The following is a 16,629-nucleotide window of genomic DNA, read 5'->3' on the forward strand; positions in this document are numbered from 1 at the left end:
GTTTAAGGTGAGGTAGATGAACCTGTAGCCATAGCATTTCCACACCAGGTGCACTTAGATCTATTCGTACTTTAACACTTATATGTTCTTGAATATAAAAAGCAACACCTCCTCCATGCTTATTTCTATCAAGCCTGTATAAATTATACCCCTGTATTGCAACCTGATTGTCATCTATTGATGTGTCTAGATGTGTCTCAGATAGGGCTGTAATATGTAAAGCATTTTCAAATAGGACAGAACTCAGTTCTTGTACCTTGTTTTTTAGACTACAAATATTTAGATGGGCAATTCTTAGTCCCTTCTTCGGTAGTTGTAAAGTCATTATGACATTATGATGGATGATCACTCTTCGGTCTTGAACCCTGTGGAAGGCCCACTTGATCAGGGGCAGGGACCCCCAGAGTTGACTGGGTGGGCACTCTGTTCCTCTGATGTCACCTGGGGCTTACTGAGCGCCCCTCCTGTCACACCATGTTCACCTGCTGGTGGCCTGCTGGCCAGCTCTGGCATGGCACCTGCTTTGGTTGAGACTTGGAGGCTTTGTTGTTGGCCAGGTGGCTGTTGAATATCTTCCTGGTCATCAGCCCGCTTCTTTACTGGTGGGCTGGTCCCAGATTCTGAGCTTAGTGATCCAATTTCCCTCTGTCGCTTCGCGCTTATGGCCTTTGCAGGTTGGAAATAAGATCGAATTGATGATGGGTCAACTTCTGTCTTACTTCCAGAAGAGTTGGGTCTTTGACTGGTTGTGCTGGTGTTCTCTTTGACAGGTTTGTCCTGACTCTCTTCATGTCCTTTCATTGCTCTCTTGGTCTCCTTCTTTTTCTTATTCTTCGGTTTGTTTTTCTTCTTGGTCACGTCTGTAGCTACAGTAGGGACCTCATCTCCTTTCCCCTCCATGGTTTGAGATGCAGTCACCTCCTCCATCTCCTTCACCTCCTCCATCTCAGACTCCCCTTCCTCACTCTCGATTGGCTCTGTCACATCTTTAGAGGGGGGAGGTTTTTCCACATACTTGTTGTAGGTCTCCTCAATGACTCTAATCGACTCTTCAGTGGCTGGACTGTATTTTGGGTTACGTTCACTGTCATGTGTCGGCTTGCCATGCTGTTGTATGTTTATCTGTCCATAGTAGAATACCTTAACCCAGTGTGTACCCATCTTCACAGACCGAGGAATGTTCTTGGAGGGCATGGCTTCTATGTAGACCATCCGGTCTCCATTGGAACAGTTTGTCAGCTGGTTGTTGTATAAAAGAAGATGTTACCTCCCCCTCTGTCTCTTCCTCCGTCGCCTCTCACAAGGAGAAGGTCTCGTGTACTGATGTGTGCAATGTGAATAATAAACCACGCCAAAGGCTAAAGAGAGAAACCTTGTCGTCATGGCCAAATTATTGTCGCTCCATAGGTGACTCTGTCAACAGGTTATGGGCCCAGATCACGCAGGAACAAAATAATAAGGGTAGCAAGTTTAGCTGAAGTATAGGCTAGTTTAGCACCGGGAGCACCGCGTGGCTAAGGCTAACGGGAGCTAAAGCTACGCCTACTATCAAAAGAGGATGGCGACCAAAGGAAGGAGCAAATGGCCCTCATTCAACGGAAGGGCAGAGGACTATGAGCTCTGGGAAGAGCGATTGTTGTGCTGCATGCACGGAGTGGGACTGAAGACAACGATCTTGATGGCCCCCACGGGAGAAGTAACGGCAGCCACGCAGGCCCTGGACACCAAGCAAAATGCCGACGCATACTGCGAGTTAGCACCACTGCTAGACGACACAAGCTTGGGGCTGATATTCCGCGACACTAAGGACAAAGGCTGAGAGAGCCTAAAAGTGTTGAGAGACCACTATATCGGAAGGGGAAGACCCCGAATCATATCCCTCTACATAACACTGACCGCGCTGAAGAAAGCGCACACCGAGACTGTGACCGAATACGTCATCAGGACTGAGCAGATCATTACGGCGCTTAAGAGTGCAGGAGAAGCTCCGAGCGATGGACTAATGATGGCGATGGTTATGAGAGGACTACCGGAGCTGTACAAACCGTTCACACTACTGGTGACACACGGTTCAGCGGACATGTCGCTGGGGGAGTTCAAGGCCAAGTTGCGAAACTTTGAGGCCTCAGAAGACACACACCCAGTCGCCGCGGAGGCGGGAGAGAGGGTGCTGAAGGCCCGGGCGGCACCGAGAGAGAAGACCAGACCCCCGACGGAGCTGGCGTGTTGGCGATGCGGGGAAAAGGGGCACCAGAAAGATAACTGCACAAAGACTGTTTGGTGTAGCTTCTGTAAGAGCACGGGGCACACAGACAAAGTGTGTAGAAAGAAACGTGACCAGAGCGCTCGGTACGCGCATGGACAAGATGGCGGCTGTGGACAAGATGGCGACAATGGTGGACGTGAGGCGAGTCGAGACGACACCCGGAGAGCAGCGGGACGAGAGGACTTCATCTTCGGGGCACAGACAACTTACTTCACCCAGTCAACGCAGCAGCAGCAGGTCCAAAGGAAGGGACTGATTGTGGACACAGGTGCGTCATCCCACATCATCAACGACAGGAATCGATTCAAGAACTTTGACAACACCTTCGCAGACGGGAAGCACACATTCGGGTTGGCGCAGGGGAGAGGAGACGCACAGGTATGCCTCATAGACAGTGAGGGGCGGCGGTGTACAGTGACGTTAAAGAACACCCTCGTTCCCACAAGAACTATTCTCTGTAAAATCTGCTACTGCAAACGGTGCCAAAGTGTTCTTCAATGAAGGTAAAGATGTTCTTGTAGAGCCTGACGGTACGCGATTTAACATAGAGGTGTACAAGAGAATGTATTATCTACAAACAGAGTGTAATGATAACGATACGTGTAATGTGACTGTCAGTCATGATATCCACACATGGCATGAGATCATGGGTCATTGTAATTATGAGGATTTACTGAAACTGCAAGCGGTGACAGAAGGCATGCACATTAACGGTGAAAAGCATAGACCTAACAAAGAATGTGAAGTGTGTATAAAGGGGAAGTTCACTCAATCGAGGAACAGACGTCCCACGGAAAAAGTAAAGGTACCACTTGAGCTAGTTAACACAGATATAGCCGGTCCAGTAAGCAACGAGTCCATAGGTGGCTTTAAATATGTACAGTATTTTACAGATGTGTGTACAGGGGCAGTGTTTGTTTACTTTCTCAAAGCAAAGAGTGACACATTCCAGGCCACAGAGAAATTCCTTGCAGATGTAGCCCCTTATGGCAACATAAGATGCTTGAGGTCCGACAACGGAACCGAGTTCACAAATAGAGAGTTCCAATCACTGTTGAGAAGGAACAAGATAAGACACGAGACGTCATGTCCTTACTCCCCGCACCAGAAGGGGGTAGCAGAGAGGGAAGGACGTACTCTTTTCGAAATGGCTAGGTGTAAGCTGATAGATGGTAACTTACCTAAGAGTCTATGGCATTATGCGGTACAAGAAGCCGCTTACACCAGAAACAGGTGTTTTAATAAGCACACAGGCACCACCCCGTATACAGCACTGACAGGAAAGAAGTGTAATCTAGCCAGAATGCAAACATTTGGGTCAGTGTGTTATGCTTACCAGCAGGACAGAGGAAAGCTCGAGTCCAGATGTGAAAAAGGACTCTTTGTAGGGCACAACAAAGGAAGCCCCGCTTTTCTAGTCTATTATCCCGGTAAAGGGAAAGTGCAAAAACACAGGCTAGTCAAATTTGTCACAAAGACAACATGTGAGAACGAGACACAGACAGAGGAGCCAGAGCTGGACTCCAGAGTAAGGTGTGAAGAAATAGAGACACCTCAGCCTAGTGCACTGAGCACAGTCGTACAGACAGACAGTCAGCAACCCCCAGAGGATGATGACGAGGAGCACCCGAGGGTGACGTCACGTGCCTCATGCAGTGGGAGGTATCCCTCACGGGAACACAAACCCCCAAAGTATCTGAAAGACTATGCCCAGAGAGAAAGTGACGAGGATGACAGTACACTTACCAGCATTGATTACTGCTACAGAGTTGTGAGTGGAGTACTTCAGACCTTTAAAGAGGCCATGGTGTCCCCTGAATCAAGAAAATGGGAGAGAGCAATGGATGAGGAGATGAGGTCCCTAGAGGACAACCACACCTTTACTCTAACCAAGTTACCAGAGGGCAGACAGACAGAGGGAGGAAAATGGGTGTACTCAATCAAAGAGGGTATTGAAGGCCACGACAAGTACAAAGCCAGGTTTGTAGCTAAAGGTTACAGTCAGAGGGAGGGGATAGACTACGGTGAAACATTCTCCCCCACAGCCAATCTGACCAGTGTAAGGGTAGTGGTTCAGAAAGCAGCTGAGGACAGTTTGATTTTTACACCAGATGGATGTGAAGACATCCTACCTGCACGCACCCATAGATAGGGAGATATATATGGAACAACCTGAAGGTTACGAGAAGAAAGGAGAGAAGCTAGTGTGTAAGCTAGAAAAATCAATTTACGGCCTGAAACAGTCTGGGCGAAATTGGAACGAGATGCTTCACACATGTCTCATTGAGGACCACTTCCGACAGAATCCAGTAGACCCCTGTGTTTACTCAAGGGAGTCAAAAGAGTCAGGAAAAGTGATAATTGTAATTTGGGTGGATGACTTGATCATCGCAGCGGACAACACTAGAAACCTAGAGCAGGTGAAAAGTATGCTCTCCACCAGATTCAAAATGAAAGACCTAGGCAGGTTAAAACATTTTCTAGGCATGGACTTCGAACAGTCTGCCAGTTGTGTACAAATATCCCAGAAGAGATATGTGGAAAAGATCCTGAAACGTTTTGACATGCAAGAATGTAGAACAAGGGAAACACCATGTGATCAAAAACTAAACTACCAAGAGGATGCTCAGAAATTGACAGATGTAAAAATTTACAGAGAAGCTGTAGGTAGCCTCATTTATTTGACAACATGTACTCGCCCTGACCTATGTTTTGTAGTGAGTAAATTGTCACAGCATTTTGCTGAACCCACGGAAGAGCACTGGACTACAGAAAAACATGTTTTTCGTTATCTCAAAGGCACAGCAGATAAACAGCTTTGTTTCAGAAAGAGCAGCGAGGGCTTAGGGCTTAAAGCCTACAGTGATGCAGATTGCGCAGCAGACGCCACAGACAGAAGAAGTACCACAGGGTATTATCTATGTGAGTTTGAACACAGACAGCTCACTGGTTTCATGGAAAACCAAGAAACAGCCCACAGTGGCACTATCAACTTGTGAAGCCGAATACATGGCTCTAGCTATGACAATACAGGAATGTATTTATCTAGAACAACTGCTCGAAGGAATGGATACCTATGTATATACTGTAAGAAAACTATTGTTTATGAAGACAACCATTGCAATTGCTAGAAACCCTGTGTGCCGACAGAGGTGTAAACATGTGGATATAAAATATCACTTCATCAGATCTGTCATCAGGGAAGAAAGGATGACACTTGTCTATTGTCCTACAGACGACATGGTAGCAGACGCTATGACAAAGCCTGTCTCCAAACTGAAATTGAGAAGATTTGCAGAGGTCATGTTTAGTGTGTAAATATTGCCTGTTATGTAATATTGACTGCCATATCCTTTTTGATGTTCTGAACTGTATTATTTTCTTTGAAAATTGTTTTTGGAAAAGTTGTACAGTATACAAGACAGCCGTAAGTGGGAGTGTTGAAGTTATGTGTTATATACGATTGCATGTAACTGCTTAACTGTTTCCACTAGAGGGCGCTATAGGCGTAGCTATTGAAGCTGATGCCAGGTAAGAGGTATAAAAGGAGATGTTACCTCCCCCTATGTCTCTTCCTCCGTCGCCTCTCACAAGGAGAAGGTCTTGTGTACTGATGTGTGCAATGTGAATAATAAACCACGCCAAAGGCTAAAGAGAGAAACCTTGTCGTCATGGCCAAATTATTGTCGCTCCATAGGTGACTCTGTCAACAAAAACTTAAAAAATAAAAATAAACTAAAAATGTTAAGGTTTTATTGAAATGTTGTAATATTACCATTGCCATTTTTACTCACTGTCAGAATAACAAGGCAAATGTCTATATACTTCACTAAAACAACTTAAGGGTTTATTTATATGGTTATGGTTTATTATTTGGCCACAGAACAGTATATACATTATGAATAATATTTGTGTCCTCCTGGTTCCAGCTGAGAAGTACGAGCCCTGCAGGAACCCCGGGGCCCCGTCCACCAGCGTGCAGAGCTCAGAGAAGGCCTTCTACCAGGCCGGCGAGAGCCTCTCCTTCTCCTGCCACACCGGCTACGAGGTGCAGGGGGAGCCCACCATCTCCTGTGTCCCAGGACACCCCTCGCAGTGGAACGGCACGCCCCCTGCCTGCAGAGGTGGGTCGTCTTCACCAGCTCTCAAGAAGTCACATTTCCATTATCCTGGATATCACCTATGTGTTTAAGGTTCACATCGTCAATTCTTGACGCAATTGTATTTTCGAATGAGTAAACAAGTCAAGTCAAGTCAAGAGTTTTAATTGTCACGGCATACAGGTATACAATGAAATGCGGGTGGTCTTGCCCGCAACGATGTGCAATACAGTGGTACAACATAATAGAATAAAAAAAAACAAAGAAAAAAAAAAACATTGTGCAGTTAACAGGTAACATGGAGTGACATCTCGGTATCTGTACATAGTTATTTACATAGTTATTTACTAAACGTTTCCAAAGTACCAATTACAAACAAAAGCTGGGGCGGGAAGATACAGGGCACTGTTTCCCCACAAATCAGAGATTGGGGCTTTAATTAAGAAGGTTTTGGCAGCAAAATTGCTCACTGCTGCTTTATCCATCTGGCCCATACACACTGCTACATTGTGCTACAACTCAGAACCAAAAGGCATGAAAACATTACACTAAAAGCCTTAACCCTTTCACTACCACACTGCAGAGGGTTAACTCTTTCACTACCACACTACACCCTCTCACTACCACACTACAGAGGGTTAACTCTTTCACTACCACACTACAGAGTCAAGTCAAGAGTTTTTCAAGTCAAGAGTTTTATTTGTCACGGCATACAAGTATACAATGAAATGCGGGTGGTCTTGCCTGCAACGATGTGCAATACAGTGCAATACAGAGGGTTGACTCTTTCACTACCACACTACAGAGGGTTAAAGCTTTCACTACCACACTACAGCGGGTTAACCCTTTCACTACCACACTACAGAGGCAGTGGCGGCCGGCCGATAGTGGGCGCTAGAGCGCCGCCCTCCCTGGTTAAAAGAGAGAAGAAGAAAATGTAATTTTTTTTATATTTTTATTTTTTAGCCCTAGAAATAAAATAAACATGTTTAAAATGAATAATATTGACTCATTTTAAGTATGTTTGTGTTTCCAATGCACAATATAACGTTAATATATCAAATATAAATAATAGTTTTTCATTCACAGGAAGTCACTAGTAACTACCTCTCAGGCCGGGGCGAGACATATCGCGCACAGCAGGGCGTGCACTGGTTTCATCGCTGTATCCTCGCAGCCAATCAAATAGGTCAACACACGTAACGCACTGTGCGTTGAAATATGATGTAATATGATGGAAGCCGGGCGCGTTTTCAAGCGATCTATATCATCTAAGCAAGCAGCGTCTATACTTTCCGTAGCCGCATTTCTCGGAGACGCTCTAGCCGCATTTCTCGGAGACGCTCTCTGATTGGCCGACGTCAGTTTCTACACTGGTTAAGCTTAGTTACTCTTCGAAGTTGGTTAAGGTTAGGCAAGTTCTTTCGACGGTTAAGCTTAGGCACTCTTTCAAAGTTGGTTAAGGTTAGAGTTTGTCTTAGAGCAGGGCGATAGAACGCCAGGTAGTTTGCAGGCTGTTCGATGCGGAAATGGGTAAAGACACAGCTCGTCGTCACAGTACTTGTGTTGTGGAGGCTAACAAGAAGCTATTTGGCTAGCTGGATGCAGTCTGGACAGTGGATATACATCAACAGTCTGGGACTGTAGGACAGTGGACGTATACACTTTATCAATCCCTCCTGGACCACGTTTCAACTAAACAAAGTGAGTTAATGCGGTCTCTCTCTCTCTCTCTCTCTCTCTCTCTCTCTCTCTCTCTCTCTCTCTCTCTCTCTCTCTCTCTATCTCTCTCTCTCTCTCTCTCTCTCGCTCTCTCTCTCGCTCTCTCTCTCTCTCGCTCTCTCTCTCTCACTCTCTCAACACAGCGTGTTGTTGTTGAACTATAACATTTAATTTCGCCGCAGGTGACGCATAATGGATGAATGAATGAATGGTAACTTGTTTAAAATGACAAGATATATATATGTGTTCATTATTGGATTGATCATACGTGTACTAGTGCAGTATGAATGAACTCGACTTAACGTTGGAAACGGGGTAACTAGTGATGTGTCGGTCACGAGCGACTCGTTCATGAATGAATGAATGAATGACCTTTATTTATATAGCACCCTTCACAGCACGAATGCACAGGGTGCTTTACACTACAGGTTAATATAAAAACACAATAAAAACAAAATCAGAAATAAATGACAATAGACAAACAGCAGTTAAAAACAGTGAAACCAGATAGAAAAAGTAGAATAAAAGAATTTGGATAAAATCATGAGTCACTAATTAAAACAACACTATAGAACAGTGAGGACAAGAAAAAGGCGCCTATGTGTGATCAAAGGCCTGCCTGAACAAATGTGTTTTTAGTTGTTTTTTAAAAGAGTTCTCAGAGGGGGCAGTTCGCAGGTCCAGGGGGAGAGCGTTCCAGAGCCTTGGTGCTGTCACCTCGAAGGCTCGATCACCCCTTGTTTTTAGCCTGGTCCTGGGGATCACTAGGAGGTGCTGATCGGCAGATCTGAGTGAGCGGGTGTTGGTGTAGGGATGGATGAGTTCTGTGATGTAGATAGGGGCCTGACCGTGAAGTGCTCTGAAAGTGAAAGTGAGGACTTTGAAATGAATTCTATAGTGTACCGGGAGCCAGTGCAGGGATACCAAAATGGGAGTGATGTGACATGATTTTTTTGACCTTGTGAGTAGCCTGGCTGCAGCATTTTGGACCATTTGTAGTTTATCTGTGGATGATTTGGTGAGACAGGTGAAAAGTGAGTTGCAGTAGTCAAGCCTAGAGGAAATAAAAGCATGCACGGATAGTTCTAGTTCAGAGTGAGATATGATGGTGCGCAGTTTTGCAATGTTTCTGAGGTGAAAGAAGCAGGTGCGTGTGAGTGTTTTGACATGTTTGTCTAGGTTCATGGCCTGGTCAAAGACAACACCCAGGTTTCTCAGGTGGGGACATATGTTGTCTTTAAGGGACCCCAAGTGAGTGGCCACTCTAGCTGCAGTCTTTTCAGCTGCTACGATCAGCACCTCCGTTTTATTTGCATTTAACTGGAGGAAGTTACTCCCCATCCAGCTCTCAATGCCGAGCAGGCACTCCTGGAGAAGAGCCGATTCATTGCCGTGAGTCGAATCGCTCACGTCTCGGGTAACGTTATGAGTCAGTATTCGTCAGCTGTCCGCTTGACCCCCCCCCCCCTTCACTCCCCCCCCCCCCGCGCCCACCCAAATGTAGTTCACACCGGCCGCCACTGTACAGAGGGTTACATAGCATTACTGGCCTCGCGTCTCGCTCTTCGCCATAATGCGATATCTCTTATCTCCAGCACCTACTGTTCTCATTAACAAAACAATGGACCCATGCACCTGACCAGGCCCCGCCCCAGTGTCCTCCTATAAGACACCGGACATGGTCACACTCCCCCTTCTTCTTTTTTTGTTTCCATCATGGACGTTGCAGTGCACTCCATGAACTAGTTGTTATGAAATGCAGAGAGAAATTGAACAATGTTGGGTTTTCGCCGGAGATTCACCAGCCCCTGGAATCTTCTCGGCACATCCTAACAGCGCATCGGGCCTGTCCTGGGTTTCCTCGTCTCCTGACAGCGGACCGAGGGACGTTGCGCGGCGGCTAGCTGTCGCGCACAGGTAGGGCCTGCGCTGCCAGGCATTAATGCTAGCATTTGTGATACTGCTCGTTGTCCCGTGAGACAGCCGAGTTGTGTATTGGCGCGAGGGGCAGGATATTTGGGAAAACATGGTCGTCATGACTCTGTTTTGGGTGTTTTCCCGGCTATCCTAGTGCGCGTGGCTAATGCTACAATGCTGGGTCTCCGTTTCTTGTTCCCCGCAGAGGGCTGTCTTTTTAAAAGGTCTTCCCTCCTCTTAACCATTCATGCTGACGGTCAATCGGTGTCTACTGTTGGGAGTTTTGACGGGGGCTTGTTTACCATTTCATGGGTGGATGGGCTGAGGCCTAGGGCTGGTGTGCTTTTTGTGAATCTATGAATTGTGTGCGGGACTGGTGTTTCTCTGGTCTGCATCCCCTTAACATTGTGTGTATGGGCTAGCCCATTCTGCAGTGTGTTGGTGGAGTTTTCGTTCATTTATTCATTTACCTGGAACGGTGTCCCGCCCGGCCGACGCCATGAGGCGAGTCGGCCCGGCAGGTGGCTGGTGGGCTGTTAAGCCTATACCGCCACGGTATAGAATTAGCAGCGACTAGTAACATTGTTCGAATTGCTGTTTTTTCTGTCAAAAATGGTGTCGGGTGGCGGGGCCTTAGGGCCAGCCGACGTCGAAACATCGCGCGAGGTTTTGACGTTATTAGCTTTGACCTAGCCGCAAGCTATAACCGCAGGGAGGGCTAGGATGCTGTCAACGCTTGTTTACAGACATCTTGGTTGGATCAGTCTCCCCTTGAGGAGGAGAGAAGTTTTTTCCCTCCTCAGGGCTCCCCTCTCCGCAGAGGGACTTTGGTCTTTCCGCAGGAGCGCGGGTGGTATTTGACCTAGGCCCCACACCGCCTCACACCGCGCAGCCAGAGGTGAGGGCGCAGCCTCGCCAGCGGCTGTGGCGAGGCCCTCAACCAGCGGCCATGTTTCCCCCGCCTGAGGTACCCTGGACACAACGAAAACAGGTGACCGCAAGGCCGACAGCCTTGGCGGCCGAGGGATCGGCTACATTAGATGAGCACGCCCTAAAAAACTGTCGCCGTCTAGCTGTGTCTAGCTCGCTCTCCTTTCACTCCCTCCCCCCAACACCAGCGGGATAAGGGCTCTGATCTGTTTCCTTTGGCTGCGGGCCGCGTGCCTTCAAAGAAGCGCAATCGGCCCCACGTTTCGCTTCTCATGGGGACAGGGGCTGACACCCAGTTGCTGGCTAGGCCTGGGTCTGTCCGTGAGAATGTTGTGCTGTCAAGCGGCTCCCATGCCACACGTTCTGCGTCTGTGTTTGGTGAGCCTGGTGTTACGCCTGTCAACTACAAAGGTTGTCAGCAGGGGGGCTCGAGACCTCTTAAGGCAAACAGCGCGGGTTCCCCAGACCTCGCCTTCGCCAGGCCGGGTATCACGTTAGTGCCTCCCACGGCCGGAAGACCGGCGGTGGTCTGGCAGGCGCGCGTGATTTGGGTGGTAGTAATATCACTGCAGGGCTACGGTGTGTAGGAACCCACCCTATCGGGCAGTGTGGGGGCCTCACACCTTGTCCAGCTGTAGAACAGTTCCTCAGCAATCCATGCTGGCGAGATGTTCAGTGGGGGAGCTTTTGTCACCCAGTGTTCCCCTGTAACCAACCAGCCCTTTTTGTCGGGGTCCCCCCTTGTGTGCGATTGCCTCGTTGGTAGTGTCGGGGTGCGGTAACCCAGCTCCACGAGACGCCCTGCTTGCGCGGTTGGCGAGTACAGGGTTGGCAACGCACAGCGGGTGGGACCGGGCCGCCTATCTACGGTTTCTGGCGGACCAGCGCCAAGTGGCGGCGGGTGCGCTTGGAATTATCATCACATATGGCTACAGCAGTGCCATATGTCGAGGTGGATGGAGAGAACGCTGAGGCGGGGACTTGTGTTTACACAACCCCACCCGTTTTCAGGTTTGGTACAGACCCTATTGTCAATCTCTGTGGGCAAAGCAAGCCATCGTCGTGGTCCCAAAGGTGGACGCAATGCGTGGCGTTTCCTCCCGGTATTCTCTGGTGCCCGAGAAATCGGGGGGGGGGGGGGGGTGTCAGACCCATGCTGGACCTGTCCCATGGAAGGTTCAGCATTTTGACCGTCTCCCACCTGTTGAACGCTGTCACGTGGGGGCCTGGTTCTCCTCCATAGACCTGTAGGATGTGTATTCGCATCCTGATTTTCCATCCTGGGGCTTACCTACGCTTCCTTTGCAGGGTTTAGCGTATGAGTACCAGAGGCTGCCGTTCGGCTATTCTCTGGCTCCCCGCATCTTCACCAAGTGCGTGGAGACCGCACTGGGGCCTCTGCGTCGTCGGGGGTTACAAAGTGTATTCTGCTCTGGATGACGTTCTGGTCCTTGGCCGGTCAGGGTAGATCGCCAGGTCTCATACCAGGCAGGTGTGGAATTCCTCACCAGCCTGGGTTTTGCTGTAGACTGGAAGTAGAGTACTCCTCTTCCCAGTCAACGGGTGGAGTACTTGGGCTTATTCTAAGCTCAAGGTCTATATGGGCATCCCTCTCAGAGCGGCGGCGAGTGGGTGTTCTCGGCACGCTCGGGAGGTTCCGTCCTAGGGAGGTTACGGCGCTGTCCGTGATGCGCCTGCTCGGTATGATGGCATCTGCTCACTCTGTGGTCCCTCTTGGCCTCCTCTTCATGAGGAGGATACAGAGGTGGTTTTCCAGTATGGAAATAGACCCGGTGAGAGGCAAGTGGAAGCGGCTGAAGGTTCCCATGTCAGTACTGGGGGACCTCGCCCTCTCGGGAGGGCCTGGGGCCCTCACCAGCGGGGTCCCCATGGGCAGCAGGCTGTCACACGTCACGGTCTTCACCGACGCCTCCCTCACGGGATGGGGGGGGGACGTGTCGGGCCAACGCAGTAGGGGGCAGCTGGCAAGACCATGCTGTCCGGTCTGCGCTACATTCAATGTGTTGGAATTGAAGGCAGTCCTTCTGGTCCTCAAACGGCTCGGCCACATTGTGGTGGGCAAGCATGTTTTGATCAGGACGGACAACATGACGTCAGCGTCGTATATCGACAGACAGGGAGGAGTACGCTCCCCCCGTCTGCACCGGGCGGCGGTCGAGCTCTGGCTATGGGCGTTTCTCCATCTGCACAGCCTGAGGGCTCTCCACATCCCCGGCAGGGTGAATGTGGGTGCAGGTGTGATGTCCCGGGGCGGTCCTCACCCTGACGAGTGGGGATTACGTCCAGACATAGTCGGGCAGGACTGGGACCGATTCCGTGGCCGTCCGGGATTCTGTACGCTTTCCCCCCCTTACACCTGATAGCTCAGCTGTTCGGGCGGGTACGTCGGGAGCGCGGGACTTGGTCCTGGTCGTGCCGGGCCGGGGCTCAGCTGTGTGGTCCCCGGCTCTGATTCAGCTCTGTGTGGCCCCGCCGTGGCCTGTTCCGTGGTCACCGCGGGCCCTCTCTCAGGCATGCGGAACTCTGTTCTGCCTTCCTGTTCTGGGGCAGCCTCTAGGCTTGGCTGCTGACAGTGTGAATCTGGTGGGGATGCGTCTTGACTATTCTGTGGTTAACGCTATCCGGTATGCGCGCGCTCCGTCCTCTACCACGGCTTACGTTGTTCAGCCACCCTCTCGTGGGACGTTCCTGCTTGGCGCTCGGCGTCTCAAGCCGGTGGAACGTTCTCTGTCTCCGAGTGGGACCTCCAACTGGTCCTCGGCCGGTTGTCTGAGGCCCCGTTTGAGCCTATTGAGCAGGCGTCGTTGGAGCGGCTGTCTTCAAGACTGTGTTCCTATTGGCCTTCACCTCCACTAAGCGCGTGGGTGAGCTGTGTGCTCTCTCGGTGCGGCCTGAGTGCTTGTCTATTCGTGCCAATAGCGGTGCGACTCTGAGGCCTAATCCAGTCTTCGTGCCAAAGAATATCCGGAGCTCTTTTCGCTCCAGGGATATTGTGATTCAGGCATTTCATCCGCCTCCTCACGCTAGTGGGTTAGAGGCGAGCCTTCATCTGTCGTGTCCTGTCCGTGCTTTGGGGGTTTACCTCAGTCGGACTTGGGATCTCAGGGCTACGACCAACTTTTTGTTTGTTACGGTGGCCCTCGCGCAGGTAAGGCACTGTCCAAGCAGCGCCTGTCACATTTTGTTTGACGAGGGCATTGCCCTTTGCTACACGTTGGCTGGACAGGCCCCTCCTGGGGGTGTCAGGGCGCACTCCACTCGTGGAGTGGCGGCCTCTGCCGCCTTGTTAGGGGGGGCCTCGGTGGAGGACATCTGTGCTGCGGCCTCCTGGTCCTCCCCGGGTCCCTTCGTTAGGTTTTACCTCATGGACATGACTGGGGGTTCTGTCTCCCAGGCGGTTCTGAGGTCTGGGACCTCCCCTGCGTCCCGCCTTCGGTGGGTTAGCAGAGGTGTGTGGGTGTGTGCCACGGGGTGATGTGTCACACATGGTCCCGCCTGTGCTGTGAGTTTTTAGGGGTCTCTGGTTCCCTCTTTTTTCGCACATTGGTGGAGTTGACTGCCGCCCCCCCTTCACTAGGATGGGCGGGTGGACGGGACTCCCCTCCCCCCTGGTAGTAGGGCTTGCGGGTCCTCAGGGGGTACACTTGTCGGGCCACGCGTCTGCTCTGCCCCATATCTCATTATGGCGAAGAGCGAGACGCGAGGCCAGTAATGCTATATAACGAAAGGTTATCCTATAACCTAGTTATATGAATACTGGCTGAGCGTCTCGCTCTTAGCGCACTGAGGTCCCTTGGTTGGGTTTTCTATGATGGAAACTTTTTCCCGAGGAAGGGGGAGTGTGACCATGTCCGGTGTCTTATAGGAGGACACTGGGGCGGGGCCTGGTCAGGTGCATGGGTGCATTGTTTTGTTAATGACCACAGTAGGTGCTGGAGATAAGAGATATCTCATTATGGCGAAGAGCGAGACGCTCAGCCAGTATTCATATAACTAGGTTATAGGATAACCTTTCGTTAACTCTTCCACTACCACACTACAGATGGTTTACCCTTCCACTACCACACTACAGAAGGTTAACCCTTTGACTACCACTCTACAGAGGGTTAATCTTTAACACATTGGTTGCCAGCCGGATATGGCGATTTATCGCTTGGATGCCACCACGTTAATGAATGAGAGGATGAGCACATTTGCGAACGCATAAACTATATCTTAAATTATGGCTATGTGTCTAATACACCCGTCGCTTATCAATGACTTGCTTGCAGTCAACATGTTGGAACCGGATTGTTTTTTCATCAGTACATTTCCGTTTTATACCGTTTTGAATACGAGTATAGTTTCTGCGAGTTCTAGTAATTTCAGAGAAATTCTGCGAAAATAGCCATTTACTGGAATACACAAAACATGTTGTCATTTTCTGGCTGATTTATGAATCGTTTTCAAATAAACACTAGATTATCGAGAGTATTTGTGTACTTATGCACGATACAAAAGCGGGCTGAAAAATTATTTATTCGTGCCGCGCTCAGCGCCTAACGCCACACACTCACACACACTCACACACACACGTTGTGAAATCTGTGAAAAACAACTCTGATTAACCCAAAACTGGTAACATAGATTCCTTACCTCAGATCAGATGTTCTGCAAAAAGATGAATCCAATTCATGATCGCCATTCCAAATATTGATCGCGTTTATTGATCCAATGTTATAGTCCGAAATGCATGATCCAAGCTGCTTCCAGCCTCGCCAGTGTATCTGGTAACACGACACTGCTTGCCAGAGGTGGGGAAACCCTGGGGCGGAGTTTTTCTCTGATGCACTTTTTCACTCAATCCAATCCAATGATGTGCATTACCATCCGGGAGACGATATTTGCCCTTTTCGAGCTCAGAGCCATTCCCAATGATAATGTCAGGCTGGACGGATGAAAAATGAATGGATATCGCTAATAAAAGAAATAACGATTAAATTATGAGAAATCTCGTTATTGGCAACCAACGCATGGCGACCAACAACGATGTTGGCAACCAATGTGTTAATGTTGTAATGAAAGGTTTAACCTTCTGTAGTGTGGTAGTGAAAGGTTAACCGTCTGTAGTGTGGTAGTGAAAGGTTTAACCTTCTGTAGTGTGGTAGTGAAAGGTTTAATCTGGCACTGGCACTATGACAGTCTGTGTATGTATAGGAATGTGTCACACGCCCAGGTCAGGTCAGGCCTGGGAGAATCAAGACCACAGACAGGAGGTGAACAATGGTCTCCTACCACCCTCTAGTGGTCACAAACAATTGATGCACGCTGTGATGATAAATATCCTTAACAGTATGCTGTCATTGCATTTATTGTTGATATTACAATTGTTATCTGTTTAGGTTGTTCTCTGTGTTTGTATCTCTGATTCTGTGTGTTGTATAGCCTAGTCCTAGTTCCTGTTGTGTTGATTGTTGTATTAGTTCTTATGCCTTTCTTCCCCCAGCTGTCATCCATTACTAATTAGCGTTAATTAGGATCTGTATTTATTGCCTGTGGTTGTTGAGATGTTTGTGGCGACATACCTCCAGTTCCCCCCCCCGTTCCTGTCCACGTCGTGTTGCACTGTTTTCTCTCTAGTAAGTGTTAGTGTTTTGTTGTTTTGTATTGAGAAGTGTGTTAAGTAGTTTCTGT

General features: G+C 49.2%; 1 protein-coding gene across 1 annotated transcript in view; it reads left to right on the plus strand.

Annotated features, from left to right (window-relative positions):
• LOC311233485 (seizure protein 6-like) overlaps positions 1–16,629 on the plus strand; it is a gene marked incomplete at both ends in the record, with an annotated part of 402,600 nt that overhangs the window by 371,464 nt on the left and 14,507 nt on the right. The window contains one exon of the mRNA XM_084320453.1: positions 6,196–6,390. Within this exon, the coding sequence (XP_084176579.1) occupies positions 6,196–6,390 (195 nt within the window). The remainder of the gene's footprint in view (positions 1–6,195; positions 6,391–16,629) is intronic.

Source organism: Notolepis coatsorum (assembly GCF_963971535.1).
Source record: "Notolepis coatsorum genome assembly, chromosome: 8".
Taxonomy (NCBI): Eukaryota; Metazoa; Chordata; class Actinopteri; order Aulopiformes; family Paralepididae; genus Notolepis; species Notolepis coatsorum.